The sequence below is a fragment of the Spinacia oleracea genome, chromosome 2 (assembly GCF_020520425.1).
Source record: "Spinacia oleracea cultivar Varoflay chromosome 2, BTI_SOV_V1, whole genome shotgun sequence".
Taxonomy (NCBI): Eukaryota; Viridiplantae; Streptophyta; class Magnoliopsida; order Caryophyllales; family Amaranthaceae; genus Spinacia; species Spinacia oleracea.
The window spans coordinates 50,072,620-50,098,055 of record NC_079488.1 but is presented as its reverse complement, the minus strand read 5'-3'; the positions used below and the strand labels follow the sequence as shown (position 1 = coordinate 50,098,055).

Here is a 25,436-nt window from a genome sequence, read left to right as displayed (position 1 = left end):
ATGCAAAATCGTAACGCTTAAGTCTATAATTCAAGCAATGATTGCATATTGGTACATATGGCAGTTGGATGACAAAACATCTTCCTCGGTCAAATGTTGGAAGAAACTATGTACATGGTATGTCATAGGATTTGTGGATCCAAATAAATACTTGAAAAGAAAAGCTACCTTATGAAATCTAAGTACGGATTTAAGCAAGCAATTGGGAATTGGAAATGTATTTTAGTGAAACTAATAAGTATTTTAGTTTCATAAAACGTACATAATTCTTATAGATATATAATAAGTTTAGTGGGAGTACGTAAAACTTAATTGGTCCTGTGTGTATCACACACATATCTCTCTATTGTGAAATAACATTCAAATGCTAATGACTTAGATTTGAAATTATTCATCAATGATGGACCATGGCGAAACTTAGTACATATTGGGTATTAAGATCTATTTACAAATATCTTATAATATTGTTTTGGATTAATTAATGGCATTTACTAAATCAAACACGAAAGTCTCCATTGGAGACATTTGACCCATATTAATAAATCTAAATAAAGGATGTTTGAACTATGTATAAGCATTTACTAAGTTAAACATCAAAGGATCTAAGTAAGATTCTTAACCTATATTATATGTCAAAGAATTTAGCTGGATTTAGTATCTACTAAAACTAGAATGAGCTAAAGTTACATGAATAGAATTCAATTGGGAATTATTCTGCAAAAGAATTTATCATGTATGATATAATATGAGGATCGCCAAAAACGTATCATATGACTTTAGGCATGACGAACATATACCAATCTCTATTGATCTAAGTGAAGATCAACTAGATTGAGATCAAGAAAAACTTACGGTACTTGAAAAGGTACATAAGAGTAGTTCTTGATTCAAGGAAATAAAGATAATGCTAAATATTGATGCTACACGCATAAACACTGGCAAAGGATTAAGCAAGACCCTTTGGTGTTAACCATTGATAAGGACGAGCTATAGAGCATCGTGTTTTGAAATGGCAACATGGATTGGAGACCATGAGTTGTTGCGTGGGAAATTAAATATTAATTTCTATGTTCTAAAGATATAGCTGGAAAGTCTTCCACAAATCTGTGAACTGCTTGGATAAGTAAATCCAAACCAAAGCATCACTAGCAACCTATACAGTTGAAGTAGAAGTACTTATTGCCTAAGAAGCCATAAAACTGAGTTGTTTACATTAAAAAGTTCTTCACTGAACTTGGCTGGATCACATGTCTGCTGACTTGATGGTTCTTCATTGCAAAATGCGTAGAACCACTATTTAAGTAAGAAAGACTAGATCACATAATAAACAAACTCAAAAGATCTTATCATCCTATCTCGAAAAACATTCGATGAAAGGGACATTAAGATTAGCAAAGCATGATAACTAAACCTATGCAACAAGTGAGAAGCAACACTCACATTGTAGCACTGGAAATCAAGCATAGCTTTGAATTCCATGAAATGTTTTAAAGATGGGTTAGAGGCCCATGGTTGTAAAACGTTGGGGTTGAACATTTATCATATATGAAATGCATTTTCATATTCCATTTAATCTTGGTTTAGTATTAAATGATGAGTCCCTTCATTAGACGATATATTCAAGATAGACTGTCAGGACCAGTCCTGTGACTAAGAAATGTCTATCAAGTGAACTTGAATGTCAAAAGTTAAAAATGGTCCCTGGTCGGAGTTTTCTATAAAATTGGACGCATAGAAAACGTTAGACGACTAGAATGCAAGATGACTAGTAGTTCTGTTTCTTGAACTATGTGGACATGGCAATGTCATAACCATTTGCATAGATACTTACTTTGGGAAGACTAGTATCGGACAGACCTATGAAACTTTACTGTAAGAGATGAAAATCTGTCATAAGTAAATTTCATTAGAATTATTAGACACTAAATCCTCAATACCTGAGTGATTTGAGATTACTTGTTTGGGAACTGGTTACTTTGACGTTGACCAACCGTCGCACCGTAAAAGGAGGCTATAAAGGCAACGCTCAGGTAATCACCTATCAAACCAAGTCTAATCTCAAGATTGCAAGATTGGGATTGTCCTCCCATAAATCGGGATGAGATGCTTAAAAGTTGTACAAGGCCACTCGGAGAGCTAGAAACTGTGAAATGCATGGCCGTGCTCGGATGAATCATAGGCTATGATTATCTGTTTATTTGATCAGTTGAACTGTGAAACTGAGAAACACCTCTGGACATAATAAGGATGACAACTCTTACCTTATGTTCAAGAGCAAGCATCGAGCGACAAAGGAATTAGGAAATGCACACTTGTCCCTAAGGACAAGTGGGAGACTGAAGGAAATAATGCCCTTGGTCCAAGTATGCATTCTATGTTAAGTCTAATAAATGCGGTTCAGTATTAATTAACAAGTTAATAATTTAGTGAGATCAAGTGAGATGAATGCCTAGCTAGAGGCCGCTTCAGTTCAAGTGGAATTAATGATATTAATCCACAGCTTACTCTTGACTGAACCCGTAGGGTCATACAAATAGTACGTAAACGGATCAAGTATTTAATGGCATTAAATACTCTATCAATGGATATTCGGAATCGACGGATCTTGGTTTCAGTGGGAGCTGAGATCGTCACAAGCAAGAAATGAATACTCCGGAAACGATGATATTGCCGGAAACGGAAATATGGATCGTATCGGAAATATAAATATTATCCAAATCGTAGATGATGCCGGAAACGGAAACATGGTACGTATCGGAAAATATTATCGGAAATGGAAATATTGCCGGAATCGGAAATATTGCCGGAAACGGAAATATTGTCAGAATCGGAAATATTATCGGAATCGGAAAATAATTCCGGAAACGGAAATATTAAATATTTGTTCGAAACGGAAATTAATTCCGGAATCGGAAATATTAAATATTGTTCGTATCGGAAATGAATTCCGGAACCGGGAATTTAATCGGAAGCGTATCGTACGAATAAGCATCGGACGAGGCCTGCCGGACGAGGGCCCAGCACGAAGCCAGGCCATCGCCCACCAAGCCAAGAGCGCCACACGAACAACCAAGGCCACGCCAGGCCCAGCGCAAGGCCAGGCCCAGCAGGCCATGGCAGCGCGCGCAGCAGTGGGCTGCGAGCTGTGCTGCTGCTCGCGTGGGCTTGCGGCTCGCGTGGGCCGAGCGGCCGTGTGGGCTGTGCGCGGGCATGGCCTGCACGCTCGTGGGTCATGCTCGTGTAGAGTTTGTGTTCACATACGAAACCTAAATTGTATAGGATTTGTTTGATGATTAAATTCCTAATCCTAAAAGGATAAAATTAATTAGTTAGAGTCCTACTAGGATTCTAGTTTAACTAATTAGTATCCTAATAGGATTCCAGTTCCTTTTCCATACCTCTATAAATAAGGGCCTAGGGTCATTATTTGCAGGTACGATTGAAGTATTCAAAGGGTAAGTTTTTGAAAGAAAAATCAGCCATACACTTGCAAACACATAGCCGAAATTCCTAGTAACCTTAAGGGCGATTCTAGTTGGTTTAACTTGAGGCGGATCCGGACGTATTGTGGACTATCTACTGAGGGACGACATTTGGAGTCCTAAAGACTTGTTCTTGTTCGGTTCGGGCGCAGCTAGGGAAGGCACGCTACAACACGTATGCATCTATTCTATGCTAAATGATTATGTGTAAATAATATGCTTTCCTGGGTTTATGGTTTTTCCGCATGATTTATGAATTGTCATATGTATCATAACCTAACAGTTCGTTGATACATTACTCGGGAAAACACGCTTCGAATGTAAGTTTGCTTAATCTGTGCTTTATACATGTTTCCTGGATTTGGGGATTGTTCCGCACATGTTATGTATGTTTAACTGTATTCCCCTACAGTGCTATCATGAGCCTTGTGTATTCAAAGCATTTTTAGCATGATTTTATTGTTTTTGTTGTTGTCGAAAATTTTGGATTTTTGTTGATTTTTTCGGAATTATTATGAATTATTGGATTAATTGCGTAATAGGTTCTGAAATAAAAAAAATTCGTATTTTCGACTTTTTTGTCCCTAATCTGATTGAAAACGATTTTCTAAGATCAATTCATGGGAACGGAATTGCAAAAACAGGCCTCGAAGTTGTGTTTTTTGGGCGTTTTTGTTAATTTTCGAGTTAAAATTAATAAATTCGGAAAGCTTTTCAATTAATTGGTCAACCTAAAGTACTCATAATTGATTGAAATTTTGACACAATGCTGTTGGGTATGTTCTTGAATTATGGTAAACTTTTCAACTGTTTTCGATAAGTATAAACCCTAATTTTGCTTTTCCCAAATTCGTAAATTTTAGATCGCTAATTGATTTTTTAAATAATTTGGATCTAGTAATTTGGTTAATTGGGAAAGGAAACATAATTTCATGGTCAGTGGATAATTTTAAAAATTATTGGATTAAAATTTTGAATAGTTTCGTTAATTTTAATCGACACTTAAACCAAATTGAATAAAAATCTGAAATTTAAATGTTTAGAACGATTTAAAGTTTTAGATTTGATTATTTAAAAGTTCAAATTTTCAGTTGAATCGTTCGTTCTTAAAATTTGGATAATGTTATCCTTGATTTAATAATTTTAACGAAATTGGATTGTTGTTAAATTAATTAAACCGTAAAAATCGTTGTCGGTGACATACACTTGCCATACCTAAAGATTGAAGCTTTGTCGGCTTGGTTTCACATTGTTGATGGTTGTAGAGCCTTTTTTCTTTCGTCCAAGCGCTTCGAAGCACCTAGCCAACGGTTGACGTGTGAATACTCTCTGGGTTAACACTCACGCAGTCACGCCCCTAAAATTATAAAATAATGTCATTTCTGTGTAGCCATAAAGACCACAAAATAGCCAAGAATTGCACAATTCGCTCTTCATTCCTCCCATCTTGATTACAGAACAAGTTCAAGAAACTCATAAGCCACTGTTCCATTCTCACACTCCCCGGGCTCGACGACTCTATCCCCAACAAGCTGCTCCTCGAGATCATTCTTGATACCTCACAATCCCGAAAAAGATGATTTTGGTTTCGAGAGAGGAGCAACAAAACACACAATTACCATCCACCTCAACTCCTCTCTTTTGCACATATTCCTTCGTGGAAGAGCTCTATTCAAAATGTGCCAAATGAAAAGTTTCCATCTCTCGGAAGCAGGGTACCTCTCCATAGCCACTTCCAACCTTTAGAAGGCTCATATAGTCGTGGGATTTGGCTATTAAGCAGATGCCAGTAACCCGTTTTGACCAAATACTCGCCATTCTTTGTATTTGCCCAAAATTTAAGGTCTTCCACCTCATTTTTTGGAATGTGGATTCCAAGGATATCACGAGCATCAGTCATGGAGAAAGAGTTCCATATTATACTTGCGTTCCACACTCTTTGCGAAGTCATTAAGTCTGCAACCTTAGTCTGCGAAGGGAAGTTACTAGTTGCTTGCAGGGAAGGGGCAATGATTACCTCCCACCCATACATCCTCAGTGATTCTCGCAGCCTGGCCATTGCCAATCCTCAATCGGATCCCCTGCTTGACTGCCATAGACGCTTTGATTAAGCTCCGTGCTGACCAAGAGCAATTCCTAGGCATTTTTCCCTCGTACCCCATAGATAGTGGGTCATTACCATACTTTCCTCTAAACACCCTGCTTACTAGCAGGTTTGGTTTTTTATACATACGCCAACATTGACGAGCCAGAAGGGATTTATTGAGTGCACCTACATCACGAATACCCAAACCTCCTTCAGCTTTGTGCGCCAAGAGGACCTCTTTTTTCTTCCAATAGATAGGCTTTGATTGAGTAGACGAGCTTGAAGACCACCAGAACCGAAGAAGAGTAGAAGTAGTCTTCTTCAAGGTTAACGAAGGGCACATATAAATAGAAAGCATATGTGATTCCAACGCAACGAGAACTCCGTTAATGAGAATGAGCTTCCCTGAGGCGGAGAGATTTGAGAACTTCCAAGAAGAAATTTTGGAGTTTAGATTTTCCAGAATCACATTAAACTTGGAGGAGGATCTCCCATCAACATCCATAGGGCAACCTAAATAGGTACTCATATGGTCTTTACTCTTGACTCCTAGAGGTTTACGCATCAACCTGACGAACCTTGAAGGGGTGTTAGGACTAAACAGGACAACGAACCTACCAAAGTTGATCGAAACGGAGCAAAAGCCATCTATACAATCCCTGATAGCACGGCATAAAGTTGGGGTAGCTTTGAAGAAGAACAATGCGTCGTCGACAAAGAAAAGATGGCTTATAGGAGGGGCGACTCTAATGACTTTTATTCCCTGCACCTGACCCGACTCCTCCATATTGCGAATACCTCGAGTCAGGACCTCCATTAATATGATAAAGAGGTAAGGGGAGAGCGGGTCTCCTTGTCGCAGCCCCCTTTTAGGAGTAATGGTATCTGAAGGCTCCCCATTCACTAAAATTGAATAAGTGACTGTTGAGATGCACTGGTGTATCCAATTAATCCATACTTCTGGGAATTCCATGCTGCGCAAAATCTTGATAAGGAAGTCCCACTTTACACGATCGTAAGCCTTGCTTAAGTCCACCTTGAAAACTCCTTCAAACCGACCTCCCTTTTTTCTCTTTTTCACGTGATTTATTATTTCATGAGCCATGAAGCAATTATCCGCCATCATCCTTCCCGGCACAAAGGCGTTTTGGGTCTCTCCAACAAGGTCCGGAAGGATGGTCTTGTATTAACCATACACTTCGAAATAATCTTATACATGGAGTTGCACAAGCTAATGGGTCGAAACTGACCCACCTTATTTCGAATGGCACAAGCGAATGGCACGTGATACGCAGTATTTATTGTCCATACACGTCACTACTTTTACCATTTCGGGTTGGTATTTTGGTACACACTTTTCCAGTGTTTTCCATGTTACCATGTATACTCGTGTCACATCATCAAGTGACACATACGACATCACCAACCACACAAGAGACACATTGGTTAACAATAACTATCTTTTGAGCCCGTTGAAAGGATGGACAATTATATAGTGGTTGTTTAGCCATATTTTATTTGGTAATCTTATTGAGGGCTTGTGATTTTAGTGGGAATATATGATTTATATAGAGGTGAAAGTTGAAAAAGTATACGAAGTATAAATTAAATGGTGAATTAATATTGAGTATTAAAGAGGGAGATTGAGTGGAACTATGAAAGAGGTGTTAGAAGATTTTTTTTTTTCTATCAGGAGGCCCAAGGACGTCCGACAATGACTATAATACAATTGAGCGGGATCTGAAGATCACTCAGTAAGGACTTTGTCAAGGGACCTTTCGAGTGGTTCACTACTGGGGAGGGTCCAATGTTCGATGAGTTTGGGTCTGAGTCCTTTGTTTTCGAGCCCGGTGCTCATGAGTGTGCATTCCTAGGTCCCTTTCAATTGGTACACTCAACACAGATAGCTTTGGTGTGACAGATACCCTTCCTTCCGAAGAATACTGCAATTCTCTCAGTTTTTGTGAAATTGCAAATTTGGAACTCCTGCGCAAGCGCTAGGGGGAAGAGATATTGTTATTTCTGTAGGCAACCTATCAAATCGGACAATATTTCGTATTACAAACAATAAAAGAATTTTTCAAAAAATAAATAAAAAATATACGTATGAAAAAAGGGGTGATACATGTCATCTAGTCTTTATTATTTTCCTTTTTAATTGTTGATGGGCAATAAACATTTGGAATACGAAATGAAGAGGGTTTGGAATACGAAATGAAGAGGGTTATGTGGACTTTTAGTAAGTTTGAGTATAACACAATCGAAAAACTAGAGAGAGAAACTAGAGAGAAAAGAAGCAAAGATTCAATTGACTTCCACATCTTGAACCCCAAATGGGTTCATCTTCAAAGCCACCAGATGACACAATTATGAAGGAAATTAATCATGGACAAACAACAAATAATAAGGATCAATCATCCCCGAAACCAGCAGTTCCGTTGAACTTTAGAGATGCAGTAGCATCATCATCACAATGGTTTATGGAGGCAAGGAAAATTATAACTACGTCTTTGGAATGGGAAGAAGCAGAGGAAAAAGTACCGGAGAACAGTTTAGCGGTGGCGTTTGATAAGATCACACTGGATAGGTTAAGAGCACCATGGAAGCTTACTCTTATGGGCAAGTGCATGGGAATTCAAGTAAAAGCAAATTATTTGGAAACGAGAGTTCGAGCGATGTGGAGAATAAAAGGTTCATTGGAAGTCATCGATATTGGTAAGCAGGTTTATTTGTTCAAATTCACACAAACTGATGATTATGAGCGTTCGTTGTTCGGAGGTCCTTGGTTCATCATGGACCATTACCTAATGATATCAACTTGGAAACCAAATTTTAGACCATCAGTGAATGAATTTGATTTCATGTCAGTCTGGGTAAGGATTGAAGAATTACCGGTGGAATATTACGATAAAGATGCGTTATATGCGATTGCCAAAGTCATTGGGAAGCCTATTAGGGTTGATTATGCAACTGATAAAGTGTCACGAGCACGGTATGCAAGGGTGTGTGTGGAAATTAATCTAAGAAAACCGATTATCACAAAGGTGTGGGTTGGTGGATTTTGGCAGCCTGTGGTATATGAGAACATCACGTCTCTTTGTTTTAATTGTGGCAAAATAGGTCACGTTTTGGAGAAATGTGATCAAAATGATGGTGTTGAGTTGGACAATACTCACCAGATAACTGAGCCCAATAAGCATGGACGGGTCGAGGCCCATACGGAAGTGGATTTGAAAAATCAGCATAATACCATGGATATTGGGAACCAAAGACACAGGAGTTGGATTTGTATGGGCCATGGACTTTAGTCCAAAACAAGCGAAGCCCAAAACCTAATTTTGGAAAACAACGACAGATTAATACCCGGATTAATGAGTATAAGAAAAACTCAGCATCAAAAGTTGCGACACCCACATCATTAAATGGGGTTTACTTGAAAACACCAAGAGATAAGCAAAACAACCAATTAGAAGGGGAAGTTAAGGAGCCAGTGTTAGTTGCCCCAGATCACACTTTACTGGAGATTAGCGTTGCGCCGGTGTTAATTCAAGAAGAGGATGCAAACACCGTACACCTGGCGAATTCGTTCAACCACTTGGCGAAAACGAATGATTCACCTTCTGCCTTTTCTACTCCTCCTCTTCCTTTTAACAGTATGGTAAACCAAGTTAACAATTCTCCTTCTTTGTTAACCAATCCACTTTCTCCCTCTTCTGATATTCTTCTTCAAGAAGCTACCAACTCTTCTTCTTCAAATGGAAAAACAAAACACAACAAAAACCTCATGCATACAGACAAACTTTACTCCGAATCAAATTCCCAAGAGAAACAACAGAAATTGGATCCAGAGGGGACCAAGACACTTTCGAAATCAGGTCAGTCAACAAATGACGGAGGAAGTTCAGCAGATTCATTGTCCGATCACTCAAATGCCGATGTTGTCACTATTTCCAGAGCAGCCAGAGATGAGTGCATGCAGGAGTCAGAAAATACCGAATTCCAGGGGAATGGAGTTCAAGAATGTGAGAATGTTAGAAGCAGAATTGAGGCGGAGGGAGGGGCTGGAGCCGATAGGACCGAGGCCGAGAACAGGGTGGGATGTAGTTTTACCTCAGGGGATGAAACATTTACCTCTACCAGGGGGAGGGCCGAATTTCAATCCAATAAACATGCGTCCCCATATTCCAGTTCGACTACCAAAAGAAGTGCAAGTTCATCCCTTGCAATTCGAAACTCAAAGTCAAGAAATGGGGCGAGCGGATCGCCTTATGGCCTTCTACGTCACTCAGAGAGAGGTGGTGGGAGTACAAGTTCAAGTCAGTACGTTTCAAAAATTACTAGATCCCAGGAAAGTGTTCACGTATGTGACACCAATTCGCCTGGAAGATCTGAATATGATGGGGGTCATGCAATATTGGAGGGATTGGGAGGAGTTCTTCCTTCCACCAAATGACGAAGAGATAGAACACCCTAGGTTTGGAATTCAGAAACCAATTCCCAATTTACAGATGAAAATATGTTTATGGAATGTTAGGGGAGCAGCACGAGATGATTTTATTCCTAGGGCTTGGAACATCATTCAAGACCAACATCCGTCCATCTTCATCCTTTTAGAGACGAAAAGTGACGATCATAGGGCTAAAGAGGTGATGTTTCAATTGAAATTTCATGATTTCAGGGTGGTGCAGCCAACAAATAGAAGGGGAGGGATATGGTTGTTTTGGAAAAACACTGTCGATTTGACTCTGTTTTCGGAAGAAACAAATTTGTTTCATGTTCTCTTCCACTTTAAAAACATCAAACCAGAGGTTCTGGTAACGGGTATTCATGCTCCCAGTGTTCCTGGTCCACGTCATCAGCTATGGAAGGAGATGGAGCAGAATCTACCACCTGAGGAGACTCCATGGTTGGTTGTTGGGGATTTGAATGAGGTGACCTCCCAAGCAGAGAAAAGTGGTGGTCGACCTTTTCGAACAGGACAATGTAGAGATCTTAATAACTTCGTGGATGCAGCAGGATTAGTGGATTTGGGATACAGTGGATGTCCGTTCACCTGGACCAACGCACGTGATGGAGTGGATATGATAAAGGAAAGATTGGACAGAGCTATGGCAAATGCACGAATGTTGGATTCATTCCCCAACATGCAGGTATTACACTTACCTCGTACACACTCTGACCATGCTCCCATTATTGTTTCTTTATTTAATGATTATTGCTCGGGTCCGTTTCCGTTTCGATGTAAGGAAGTTTGGATAGAACACCCGAATTTTAAGGAATTTTTTGTAAAAAGTTGGAGTAATGATAACAATGACTTCCTTATGGGTAGGAAAACGTTCTTAACAGATATTAAAAATTGGAATACTAATGTTTTTGGTAATTTACATCTCAAAAAAAAGCGTCTTTTAGCTCGTATTAATGGAATCCAGGTTGCCTTAGCTAGACATCACTCTTCTTTTTTGATCAATCTGGAAAAAACACTTCTTAAGGAGCTTAATGAAATTTTCCGTAAAGAACGTTTAATTTGGGCCCAAAAAGCTGGCATCAATTGGAGAAAATTTGGGGATTTTAATACTAGCTATTTTCATTTAATGGCGAAAATAAGAAAAACTAGAGGAAAAATTCTGGCTTTGAAGGGGTTAGATGGGACTTGGGTTTCAGATACCTTGGCCTTAAAGAATATGGCCACCACTTACTTCACAAAGATGTTTCAAACAACGCATTGTATGAGTAGGAGATTGGCTAATTTAAGTAGTTCTAATAAGATAACTGATCAAGATAGTATTGCTTTGATTTGGCCCATTACTGATACGGAAGTAAAGATTAATCTTTTTCAAATGGACCCAATTAAAAGTCCAGGTCCAGATGGGATCCAACCAGTGTTTTATCAAACGTTTTGGACTGAGGTTGGGCCGAGTATAGTAAAATTCTGTAGCAATTGCTTTAATTTAGCCACTATTCCAGAGGACATTAATGATTCCTATATTACTTTAATTCCTAAATCAGATCAGCCGGAAAGCATGGCGGATTTTAGACCAATAGGGCTGTGCAACACGATATACAAATTAGTGACTAAAATTATCACAAATCGACTTAGACCCATTCTAGATAATTTAATAAGCCCTCTTCAATCAAGTTTTATTAAGGGGAGGGGTATTGAGGATAATGTGATCGTTGTGAAGGAAGTTGCACATCACTTTCATAAATCTAGAAAAGGAAAGAACATAATGGCATTGAAATTAGATTTAACTAAAGCCTATGATAGTCTTGAGTGGAGTTTTATTAGAGATACATTAATTAGCTATAATTTTCCTTTAAAAATTATTGATTTGATTATGTGATGTATCACTACCCCAAATATTGCTGTTTTATGGAATGGTGAAATCACGGAAAATTTTAGACCCTCAAGAGGCATACGGCAGGGTGATCCTTTGTCGTCTTACATTTTTGTGTTATGTTTGGATAGACTTTCTATGCTTATTGAGGAGAGAGTGAAAAAAGGAGAGTGGAGTCCGTTAAAACTAACTAAAAATATCTCTCTTTCTCATGTTTTTTATGCGGACGATGTCTTTTTATTTGGGTCAGCCACTTCTCAGAATATGGAAATTATTATGCAAACTATTGATGATTTTGGAACTATGTCAGGGTTAAAAGTTAATATGAGGAAATCTTCAATTATTTTCCCACTAAAAATGAATCATACTATCAGAAACACTATTGCTCACCCTTATGGGCTTCGCATTTCAACTTGTTTTGGAAAGTATTTAGGAGTGGATATAAGACCAAACAAATTAAAAATAAACAACTACTTTGGACTCTTAGACAAGACGATGGATCGAATAAAGGGTTGGCAAGCTAAGTTATTAAATATGGCGGGAAGATGTACCCTTATTAAATCAGTTTTAAATACCTACCCACTTTATACGATGCAGACTAATATTATTCCGAACAATGTGATAGATAGATTAGAAAAATCTTGTCGAAAGTTTTTATGGAATAAAGTGGATAGAACCAGATATCTAGCCCGTATTTCTTGGAATAAAATCACAATTCCTATGGGATTGGGGGGGTTGGGAATAAAAAAGTTAAAGGAATGGAATATTTGTTTTATGGCAAAATTGGGATGGAAATTATTAACTTTGTCGGAAAAACTGTGGGTTCGTATTTTTAAAGACAAATACATTAAAAACGGATCCTTTTTTGATTGTATGTCCAACCCAAGGCATTCCCCGATATGGAGGGACATTTTAAAGGGACGTGACCTTTTAAAAAAGGGAATAAAAATTGGAATTGGGGGTGGGAAATCCACTTCGTTTTGGTATCATCATTGGGTCGGAACTGAACCATTATACAAAGTAATAAATAGGGATATTCCGGATGCGGTGGGACATTTATATGTGTGTGATATTATAAAAAATGGAGTCTGGAATTTTCAAAAAGTGGCGCATATTCTCCCTGATCCTATTAAAACTGATATTCTAGCTACTCCATTGGCCAGAGTGTCCCAAGGAAAAGATTTCTACACTTGGGTAGATTCAAAGAATGGAAATTTTAGTATTAAGTCTGCTTATTCCCTCCTTTGTAATTCCCTTTCACATTTCCCTATTAGCTCTAATACAGTTTCTTGGAAATCTTTGTGGAAAATTCCTTCACCATTTAAGTACAGAATGTTGTTATGGAATTGTGTTCACCAAATCTTGCCAGTTGCTGATAGTCTATCAAAATATATAGAATCCATTTCTGGACAATGCTGTAGATGCTCCTGTGATGCAGAAACTCATCTGCACTTGTTTCGAGACTGTGGGGATTCTAGCATCCTTTGGAATTTTATTTTCCAACGTATTTCAGTAGCTAAGGAAGTGTGCTTACATTATTTTTTTAATTCTAATTGGCACCAATGGATGCAGTACAATCTTAGTTTAAGCACAGCCTGGAAAGTTGTTTTTATAGTGGCTGTGTGGCATATTTGGAAGGCTCGTAATAGAGCAGTTTTTGAGCTGAAAATGATCAAGCCATTCTCCGTTTATAATGCTTTCTATGTGGACTATAGGGAAACTAACTCAATGGTGCAGGCTAAGGTTGCAGGTAACTGGTTGCAGAAGGCTCCAGCTTGGAAGCCTCCAGCTCCTGGTTTTCTGAAACTTAACATTGATGGCAGTTGGAAAGAAAAAGACGAAGCAGGGGGTGGTGGTGTTTTTAGAAGTGAAACAGGGAGCTGGTATATTGGATTTGCAAGTAAATACAATGCCATCACTCCACTGGCAGCAGAGTTGTATGCACTAAGGGAGGGTCTTCAAATGGCACTGGATTATGGGGTGCATAAATTGGAAGTGGAAACTGATGCAGAACTATTGATTAAGTTGTTAACAGCTATGGAAGATTATTATCATCATGAATTAGCTCCAGTTATCAAAGACGTGGCTTGTCTTATGACAAGGTTCAGTTCGTTTTCAATTACTCATCTTCCCAGGTTGTTCAACAAGCTTGCACATTGTATGGGACAATATGCAATATCTATGGCATTGGGTCATAAAGTGTTTCTCAACCCTCCACCGTTCACAGACGTGGTGTATCAGACACAACTTAAACAAGCAAAAGACAGTTTGAGGGAGATGGGTGAATCTTCATCTGGAGCACAACGTCATACACAGCTCATCGATTTGGAGATCCCACCACCACCAGAGGCAGCGCCGTCCACAACAATAACAACAGAGATCATGTTTGGTACAATCCCCACCAAAGTCACAACCCAGTTGATCAATGTCAAGAGGAAATCGGATATGCAGCAAGGAGAGTCGTTGAATGTTAAGGAATGAGTTGGGTGTTTTAGTGATCCTCCTTTCTTCTTTAGATGAAATCAGTTAATGGGCAAATAGTCAGGAGAGGGGGCACTGTTTTTTGGGTAGAAATTAGGGTTTGTAATTTAACTAGTTTTTGTGATTACGAGCTACAAGTTTTTGGTGTTTCGCCCATAGCTTTTGTAACGATTAGATTGTGCTTTAACGGTTAATATAATATAACATCTTCGGCTTTGCGTAAAAAAAGAGTATAACACAATCACCACATACGCGTTGATCGATTAATGCTAACATCATCGTCAAATAATAGGCCAATATGCACTTGGCGACTTGTCGTGTATCAGTGTATGACTCCTTCGTTTCAACCCTTTACACAAATTAAGATGTGATCAGCAGTACTCACGTTTAACCTTTTATCTGTCGTCTCTTTCTCTCTCCTCTCTTTGCAAAACCTCCTTCAAACAAACAGGCTACAGTACGTAATTGATCATCTGGTTGAATTCTTTAGTCGTTTGATAATATATTGAGTTACTGATCATCGGAATTTGGTGGGTTTTGATCTAACTTGGGTATTGTAAGTTTCCAATTTCTGCATTCGAGATTCAGGTGCACTCGACTCAACCTCTCTCTTCCAATTTCGATTTAATTTCTAGTTTGATTCAGTGGGGTTGATATAATATTGGAAGGAACTACTGGGTTGTTGATTAATTTTAGGTCTTCGTGAAATTTGATCATCTGGTGTTTAATTGAATTGAATAGAATTTTCAGATGGTATATCACAATTCTTCAATTGATCAATCTACTAGAATGACTGTTTCGATGAGTATTACTGACCCTTATCTGAAACCAAAACAAATTAATCAAATTTCGAAAAATCGAAAAATGCCCAATTCATCAAATCATCAGATTTCGTCGAGTTGTTGTGAATCTCGTTTAGCTGTTCTTGATATGGTTATGTTGATATCTGCAATTGGTGCAATTGGGTATTTGGTGTTTCCCTATGTTAGTTTTACATACATGAAAGTGGCAGAGATTGGTGGTTTAGTTTGCTCGACTCTGAGGGATGAAATATATGAGAATCCGGTTATTTACGGATCGTTGGGGTTTAGTATGGTATGTGTAGGGATGGCTGCTTGGGGGATTGTGATGTGTACAACTCGAAAGTGTGGCAATCCAAGTTGCCGAGGTCTTTGGAAGGCGGCTGAGTTCGACATACAGCTTGAGACGGAGGAATGTGTAAAGAACTCGAATTCAATGGTAAAGGATGGTGTTAAGAAGGGGTTATTCGAGTTGCCGCGTGATCATCATCGTGAACTGGAGGCAGAGCTTAAGAAAATTGCACCCCCAAATGGAAGGGCGGTTCTCGTGTTTCGTGCTAGGTGTGGATGTTCTGTTGGTAGGATGGAGGTTCCAGGTCAGAGGAAGCCTCGAAAGATCAAGAAGTAGATTGGTGTTTAGACTCTTTTGGTTCCATGGATATACTCACTAGAAAACTTGATAGCACACAGGACCTTTATATTGAGTGTTTGTTTTTAAATAAAGTTGATAATAATAACTTGTAACAACTGCATACATACAGTTACAGTTGGTCATGCTTACAATGGTAATAGAACTATCTTTCCTGAATTACATTATAAAACAAGTTTACTGTACAATGTTTAATGTTTATTATTATTTATATACTGCTCATTGTTTTATCTTTCCAAGAGCTTCTTATAACTGTTATATGTTGTAATTCTTATCTGTTCAATGAGATTATAAATATGTAATTTCCTTGTGATCGCAGTCTCATTTGTTTGCGGAAATGCCTATTAACAATTTAGCATAAGCTTTTAAGTGTTTTGTGAAAATCTAATTCACTCTTGTTCTGATTCAAGTGTTTAATATGCTTTCCTTATCTGTGAAGCGCATGTGTCAGTTGCTGCTAGATATAATACAATTTCTTGTTGTTGGTGATAGATGAAAAGGCAAGGGGAAGCGCATTTGTTGTTGCGAGATTTGTATGAATTTTTCATCACTTTGAGCTCCCATGTCAAATACAGTGTATGAGCTCCATTGTTCTACAATACCAGCTTTTAGTTGTCAACTTGTCACATGACTCACATCCTTGGAAACCAACTGATTTTGGTTTGATTAAAAGGGTTGTGATTCAGGCAAGATTGAGATTGTGTTTGTGTATTAATAGCTACATGTATTTGGATTGATTAATACTTTAGAACACATCTTGATTTTATTTATTTATTATGAATACTGCGTTCAATCTTGATATGGTTACTACGAAACTGCATCCAATGCTTGGAATTGCTCAGATCACCTCTTCGGAACGTAACTTCAGCTATACACTGAATGACTGTCCTTTTATGTTTCCTTATTTTGTATGCCTTTTACAGGTACTTGCCTCATAACTATTTACATTAATCTTTGGAAGATGATAATTGTTAATGAGTCATGATCAGAATATTTTGGGTGACTGTCCAGCTTGATAGGAAATGTATAATTTGGTAATTGTTGGTTCTGTAGTTTTACTGGACAACGGAAGTTCATGCAATGATGTTTTAAAAAGTTCTTCTCCAAATGTTTTGCACTCACTGTTTTCTCACTCTGTTTAGGCTACAATTTCTTCTAGTACACTTATAGTAGTTGTACAAGCTTTTTTGTACTAAACATGGCAAAACTGTCCATATTTTTGAGTCCCGAGTATTTCTAGCTTATTTTCTTGTCACATACTCATGATTTTGAAAGCAGATGTGTGAAGTTAATTGGCAGGGGATCAAGATTCAAGAACTGTGCATAGTAACAGAAGGATGGTGCAGGCATATTGCGGAACCTACCGAAATAGGCCTGCAGGTTGGTTACAGATAGTTTGAAGTAAATTGGCAGGGGAGCAAGAAGTGACCAAAGCAAGATAACGGTCATGCGGGATAATTGCAACCTACCGAAATAAGCCCTAGCAAAGTGGGCTACTTGATGAATTGTATTGCTGTGAAGTTTTCATGCAAATAAATACACTGAATTGAATTGAGAACCTTTCTGGTAATTTGTTTTCCCTTGGGTGGCATCTTAGGCTATCTTGTTCAACCTTATGTGACAAAGATTCAAGCATTGTTGGATGCAAAGGTAATTCATCTATTTCCTACTAAACTATATTGATATCATCCATTTCCCATTCTTGTCATGTAAACTTTCTTTCAATAAAATTGCCTCATTTTGAAACTGGCTTGACTTGTAGGATTTTCTCTTGATCTGTATGACTTTTAACATGTACCTATGACTGTCTGCCCGTTTCTTTATTTATCAGTCCATTTGGAATGGTTAGAGATCTTTAGGGGTCAATTGTTCAATGCAAACAAGTTTTTTTTTTCCTGAATATATGTGTACATTTAGGAATCATCTGCACAAGCTTTAGCAACTTCCGTCACTAAAACCTTGGGACTCGTGTTTAGACCACACTCTACCAACCCTTTATGATGTGGGTAAATTTACCCGTCCAACGTGGCCCATTGAACACTCGACACATGTCCATTTAAACAGCTCAGACAACCACGCGGTGTTTGTTGTATAAGTCCTACATAGCATCAATGAACCGGTCCTTTCTTATTGGGTCTAATACTTAGTAAACATTGCTCTCTCTGTATGGCCCAAAGTACAAGAAGGAATGTTATCTTTCCCATCAAAAGGACACATGTCACTCTCAAGGCAATCTGCCAATCATGTTCATTTCTCTTGAGTGTTTTCTCCAAGGAATAAACAGTATAAAAACCCCTCTTTTCGAGGAAAATGAGTTGGATTTTCTATGCATGGAATACATTACTATTCATGACATTGATTGTTCTTCCTTTTCTATAAAACTTATTATTTCTTTCTCTCTCCAAAATCCTTAATCTTACTTAAAAATCGGAGGGAATATTCCTACGAAAATGTTATTGTTTTGAACCGGTGGCGTGTTGAACAATACTCTATGTGGAACTGAATACCTTCTCGTCATCATTTATTGGAAAAACTCCCACAATATTTGGCGCCATCTGTGGAAAAGTACGGTATCATGGCAGAAATCCAGCAGCCAATGACTCACTGCGAGCTCACTAAAATGAGACGGATCGTAATGTCTCAACTGAAGAACGTCCTCCTCGAGGGAGGGACGAAAGAAATGCTCATTCTGCAGGTTAGGGCTCCCGTCTTAGCCCGCCACTTGAGCGACAAGAGCCTGATCTTATTGACGTCGAAGATGAAGATGTAGGTCTAAACCAAACCCCTCTTGGCGGGCATCTGTGAGCTATTGCTGATACGGTCATAGAAGAAAATCTAGACCTCTCCGTTTCGGCTGATCATGTTAAAGAAAGCTTGGCCGGATTCAAAGTACAAATGGACAATACCGTCAAGTATGAGATCAGAGCCGTTTGTTTTCTGTCATATGGGACGGGGGCATTTATTCAAAATGGAACAACCAGGTCCAATGTCTAGCGGCAGAATCAGTCTCGGAATGACGAGCGGGATGGACACGTCGAGTGGACCAGAACTTCGCAACAACTACTGGCTCCCCGTCGACATGCCTGCCCGTCCTGAGTCAGAGCCATCTAGGCGAGCGCCAGCTCATAATGACAAGCCGCAAGAAACTGAACACTCCGACACCGGCTCCACCCCGTCATGAATGATGAACCCCCATCTCTCATTATCTCTCATTCACGACGTCTGACTAGAACCACTATGAGCCAACTGGATAGTGAACGACGAAGTTTCACAAAATAACTTCATCAAAGTAATTATATTTTTGAGCTCCTTTATGCCTTTTCATTGAAATATATTCTGCTGAGATACACTTGTCTTTTTCGGCCGTATTTATTTAAGAGATATATTTGCCATTTTTAGTAACTTATCACCCCCACCATCTAATTAAATAATCTATCTAATATATCTTATGTCCCACCACCCTATTAAACAAATAATTTCATAACTACACCCCACCCCGCACCCCCTAAAATGATATGGTCTCCACTTGTTTTACTTATTAAAATATCTACTCAACCCCACCTGATTTATTACTTTATTTCATTCAATCATTTTTTTAAATACCCGTGTCCGATCTAGTATATCACTTAAATAAATACGAAGGGAGTAGTAATAACTCCGGAGTATTCCGTATTATGTACTCCCTCCGTTCCTAAATACGTGTCCAGTTCCCATTTATGGCGTTCCCTTTTATGTGTCCACTTTTCCTTTTTGGACATACACCATTCCCACTTTTCTATACACTTATCTCCCACTTTTCCATACACTTTTCCCACTTTTCTATACTCCCTCTGTCCCTTAATACTCGCACCGTTTTGACTTTTTGCACTATTCACATAATTCACTTTGACCCTAATTTATTTCTAGTATATGAAAATAAATGTTAGTATATAATATATTGTAGGCTTCATCTTAATATATATTTTTAAAATATTAATATTTTTACAAATTTTTATAATATGTAGTTAAAGATATTGGTGGTCAAAATTGTGCATTGGCAAGCGTGTCAAGTAGAAACGGTGTGAGTATTAAGGGACGGAGGGAGTACATCATTATTACCTTTTCTTACACATTCTACACTTAGTCTCGTAAATAAATTTAGTATGAACTATTATATATGTACATAAACTGTTATGACTTTTATTCACAAGTACAAGTATGTCATTAAAATTTTATAGAAGTACTTTAAAAGTTATTCATAATCAATGGCTCCGGCCTCACGTCAGAATGGTTAGTGCGCACATATGCTTTCTCCTTAGTCACGGGTTCGAATCTTGCTAATGCCTTTGTTAAATCCAGTGTCTCATTTCCTCCCCCCCATGCCCATGTTTATGCATTTATATAATTGTTATTTTGACATATAATGTATACTAGTTTTAAGCCCGTGCGATGTACGGGTTAATTTAATTATTTTTTTGTATTTTATTATTGCAGTTCAATTTGTTATTGGATGATTTGACGCCCAATATTATAAGATTTGTATTTGTAAAATATCAAATTCAAATAATACGGGATAATAATTGTTTCTTTTTTATACGTTCAACAACAATAAGTATAAAAACATAACGGGATATAGACGACTTAAGCTAGACATATATTTAAATATTACAACATGAATCTATCTTCATATCTTTAATTATATTTTTGCATTTTTCATTATAATCTGCGTGTTTTTTTTGCAGAGGGGGAGACTGGGTTGAGGGATATTTTTGATGTTAACTTTTTAACCACAAATGCGTTACGTCAAACTTTTATTCTATAATTTTTGTAATTGGATGATATAAATTTTTTGATGTAAAAGATAAATATTAAATTTATCATACCTAGCAAAATTATGTTTTAGAAAAGTAACAATTAATAATTTTATGGGATCTCATGAAAAAAATAGAATATTTTTGTTGAGTTGAATTCTCAAGGTTGGAACTCGTAAAATTTTAAAAGAATACTCATATAAGTTAAGCCTCGATGTTAAGGAGAACATTAAGTTTTTACTTGATTAATCTCCTTACTTGATTATTTTTTCTTTAAGTTATATAAGCTGCAAATCTAGAAAAGAAAATTACTTAAAGTAATTAATTACATCTAATAATCAATCAATTAAAACTTTACCTTGTGAATTATAAAAGTGTAGCATATGCTTTTTAAATCTCTTACTCCAAACCATAATTTTTCTTTAAGTTATATAAGCTGAAAAATCTAGGAAAAAATTTGTCAATTAAAAAAAAAAAATTAAAGCCAAAATAAACCTTTAAACACTTACCGTTAATATATCAATCAATAAAGATCTAAATAACAAACTACTCCGCATATAACCATGTTTAAATTCAACAAATATAAAAAAGGTGTTCATTTCACCTTAGCTATGTATAATTAGTAATGGATATTTGAAATATACCGCTAGCGACACTACCTGCTATTCTTAGAAGAATGTACGGAAGGTAATGTTGCTACCAAAATCACAATACCCGCAAAATAGTTATTGAATCCAAAATATAGTTTTAAATTCCTACAGCCACAACAACTCTTAAAATCCCGTCTCCTTGAGGCAGCGGTCACTTCACCTTCAGTTTTTCCATCACTTCTTTGTTACCGATTTCATTGGTTGCATGGGTAAGTAGACGTCCAGCCACGGTTTCCCGAATGTCCCGCTGATTACAAGGGTAGTCCTTCATCCGCAATTAAAGATGAGTAGTATGTTAGGAAGACATTCATTCAAATATATGTATTAATTGAACTCATATAGTCTAGTGAAGGGAATTAAAGCTTACCTGAAGTAGTAATTCTGCGTCCACCGAAAAGTTCAGCAGACACGACATACAAAGTAAACCACCGTCGTCCGGGTGCTGTTGAATTACTCCTGGAAACACGCGCTTTGCTACCCACGATTGCACCCCAGGGTCGAGCATTGGGCGGCCCAATGCCTCCACAGACAACACGGTCAAGTAGTTATCCTACAAGGTGTGAATGTATATAGAATTAGTGGTGCTACTATTAAGTAATAAATAAACTGAGATCACCTTGATCAAGTAGTTGGGTTAGGGCTTACCAGCATTTCGACCGCGATTGACACATCTTAGGGAAGCGTTTCTCCCTTCAGTTCTTCAAGTTCCTCCGTCGGACAATACACGCTGAAATGAGGGTTGCCCTTCTTGGGCTTCGACTTCATGATGTAGACCCTCCACTTGCCATCTCTATTCACTGGCATCAAGAACTGAGAGTGTAGAGTTTGTAAGTAAAGTTTACTAGTGGGAAAAAAACGTAAACCTACAAGTCTTTACCTTCCGCTTTACGTTAAAGTCAACTCACCTGGCTCTTAAATCCTCCACAAAGTCCTTTGTGAGTGCAAGGGTCTCCTCCTCCTTTTCATTACCCTTGAAGCAATATTGAATAGGCGAGTTCCTTGCATTTCCTTTGAGGTCCACGGGAAAAAAAATAACGGCTAATAATGATGATAAATCTTACCCAAATATAAGGGGGGATGGCAAAAACCAGTCCCTTTTTCCAGCAAGTTCTTGGTTCACACAATAACACCAAGCTGACATAACCTAATAACGTCCAATTCTATGAGTAATGGGCGCGTGGGTGATTAGATGAAGGGGACAAAAAAACAAGGTTAATATGTACCTGAGTTGTTAGGGTGCCTCCCACTTTGAGGGCGTCGTAGAGAACTCCTCTGCTAAGCTGGAGGTTTGTGTATTTATAGAGGATTTGTTCGTCAAGTGGGCTGTTTACAGGTGGAGAAGCACACATGTGAGTATCTATACTTACATGGGGATAAGCCATGTATTTTTACAAGAAAACACACCCTATACTAAAACTTACGCTTGTGGACGTTGTTTAGAAAAAAATAACCGTAGGAGTAGGAACCATTCATGGCTATCTGACTCGATGTGGGGACTCCTGGGGGGGGGGGGGGGTCGTCTCACCGTCATCCGACTCATTACCACTGTTATCACGGCTGTATTTTTCGGACTGCTCCGTATCAGTATGATCTGAAAACTCCGATTCGTCATCATCCTTCCTCTTCCTTTGTTTCTTCTGCTTCTTCTGTCCACCTGTGGCTCTACTAACCGCCTTTCTCTTGTTTTCACCCTTACTTGTTGCGTTTTGTGAACCCTATAATAAGATTGCACAGAACATACCACTTCTTATTAGTGTGTCACATTGAATCGCCTAAAACAAAAATAATTTCATACTAAGAAAGTATTTCACAGTAACCCCTAACCACCTATTTAGAATCTTGTTTAATGTTACCTTTGCTGCTTCACCCTTTGAAATCTTGAATGTTACCTCTACTGCTTTACCCTTTGAAGTGTTGGCTGGAGGAATATCTTTCATTCGTGGAGCTGATATTTTCCTCCTACGCTCTTGCTTGGGTTTACCAGCTGCTGACTGGATCATAACAGCCACAGAGTTTGAATGAAATTTGTTGGATAGTTTAAGATGTTAACGGTTAACTATTTGAAGGACTTACGTTCTCTGCAACGTTAGCGTTGGCTTTTTTTTTCTGCTGCTTTCTTCTTTGGTTTGGCCTTCGAGAGTTCCTTCCTTAAAGCTGGGTTTGGTACTTTAGGGGGCCCGTGAACGACGTTAAAGGCTCCCTGTCGTTCATATTGGCTCTCTGGCACCGACCTTCTAATGGGGTAAGGGCTACCATAAACCACATCCCTAACAACCTTCACATGCACAACATATAAGTCGAGCTTCCAAAAGAAGGAATAAACAATTCAAAACATGATGAAATAAAATGCACAATCCTAAATCCAAGTCGTGTCAATATGGATATTACAAACAATTTGACTAAATTTCACGAAAAAAAGATGTTTAATATGAAAGGATACCTCAGCGTGTCCAAAAGTCCCATCTTCAACAGACTTATCGGACTCTATAACTTGGAAAATTTCCTCATTTGTCCACGCTGCCAGCCGTGGGGCGCCTATTTCCCACCTGTTACCCGAGTGGCCAAACTTGATTCTGTCCACATATGCAATCCGGAACAGGAAAATATACAAGTGTTTAAGAAAATTATAGAAGCAAACATAGAGAACAAATGCTTTTTACAACAAGGGGTTCGTGTCCATTACCAAGAGAACCAGTGTTGAAGACTTCATCCCTTCCTTCTTATCAAGTTTACCTCGCTGCAAAAGCCAATCATGTATGACCTGGGCCCAATTCCACCTCCATGGTTTGTGGAAATAATTGCCTCGCATCACATCTAGCAACTTGGGGCTAATACCATTATTTTTCGTCAAGCAGAAAAGATTACCGAGACATAGTATGATGAAATTCCTTATGAACTTCGACTTGTCCTTATACTCAAAATAAGCCATGTTCCATGCATTTGCATGGTCAATATGCCCGTTAAATTTCCCAAATTCTTTGGACAAATCCCTCAGCTCGTCGTCATAAGCAATTTTTTTTTGGAAATCCCACTTCATTTCGCCAGATGGCAATCCAGTTATTGCACCCACCATTTCTTGGGTGATAGCTATCTCATAATCATCCATTATTCGTAACACTCCTCTATTAACATCCCACCGGCTTTGTAAGAAAGCCATGAAATATCTATCCAATTTTCTTATTTTTAGGTCCAAGATGGGACCAAAACCTGCTTCCTCAAGCCATTGTCTCCTTGTATTACAAAGTGCCGCAACCAATTGTATGACACTACCAGGGTACGCCCTCAATGGTGGGTACTACACGGCAAAAAAAATTAAAATTAATATGTTTAAAAATTATAATTAATTGTTTAACTCCTTGGTAAATAGGTATTTTGCACAAATTATACTTACTTCCTTTAACAGCTTTTTCATCTTTGGATCGACCGGCTTTCTTCCTCTTTTTTTTTTTTTTTTTTTTTTTTTTTTTTTTTTTTCTACTGCATTGGGATAAAAAAAAACTATTACTATGAACAAATAGTTATAAGTTCACAAGCATCTATTGAAAATGTAATGACCTGTAGCACTATCCACTTCCTGTCTTGGTTCTTCAACATCTGTATTCTCATCACCTGTATCTTCCTCTTGTCGATCTGCATTGGGACAAAAAATATATTCATTAGTATGAACAAATAAATTTAAGTTCACAAGAATCTAGTAAACAATGTAATGACCTGTACCTTCATTCACTTCCTGTCTGGCTTCGTCATCATTTGTTCTTTCATCGTCTGTATCTCCTCTTCTTCAGCAACTGATGGTCCTGGTTCTTCATTGTGTGCATTATTGTACCTAACCCTCTCCTCCTTTTCCGCCTCTAACTCTCCAGCCTCATGCTGTCTATATATTCCTCTCCTCTTCCTCCTCCAATTCTTTAGCCTGATGCTGCCTATTCCTCTCCTTTTCCGCCTCTAACTCTTGAGCCTCACGCTGCCTATTCCTCTCCTCTTCCTCCTGTAACTTCCTATCCTCTAACTCTTGAGCCTCACGCTGCCTATTCCTCTCCTCTTCCTCTTCCTCTTCCTCCTGTAACTTCTTATCCTCTAACTCTCGAGCCTCACGTTGTCTATTCCTCTCCTCTTCCTCCCGTAACTCCTTATCCATCTTCTTCTTAGCCTCACGCTCCCTA

The 25,436-nt window shown here is 38.2% G+C and overlaps 1 protein-coding gene across 1 annotated transcript; it reads left to right on the top strand.

The window, feature by feature from the left end:
* The first annotated feature begins 14,692 nt into the window (after window positions 1-14,692).
* On the top strand, window positions 14,693-16,072 carry LOC110796496 (uncharacterized). Its single transcript, XM_022001559.2, has one exon. The coding sequence runs from the start codon at window positions 15,135-15,137 to the stop codon at window positions 15,810-15,812; it is 678 nt and encodes a 225-aa protein (XP_021857251.1). The 5' UTR covers window positions 14,693-15,134; the 3' UTR covers window positions 15,813-16,072.
* The last annotated feature ends 9,364 nt before the right edge of the window (window positions 16,073-25,436 follow it).

Excerpts from the sequence above, each read along its gene's own strand:
- LOC110796496 (XM_022001559.2), top strand. The coding sequence starts at position 15,135 with ATGGTATATCACAATTCTTCAATTGATCAATCTACTAGAATGACTGTT.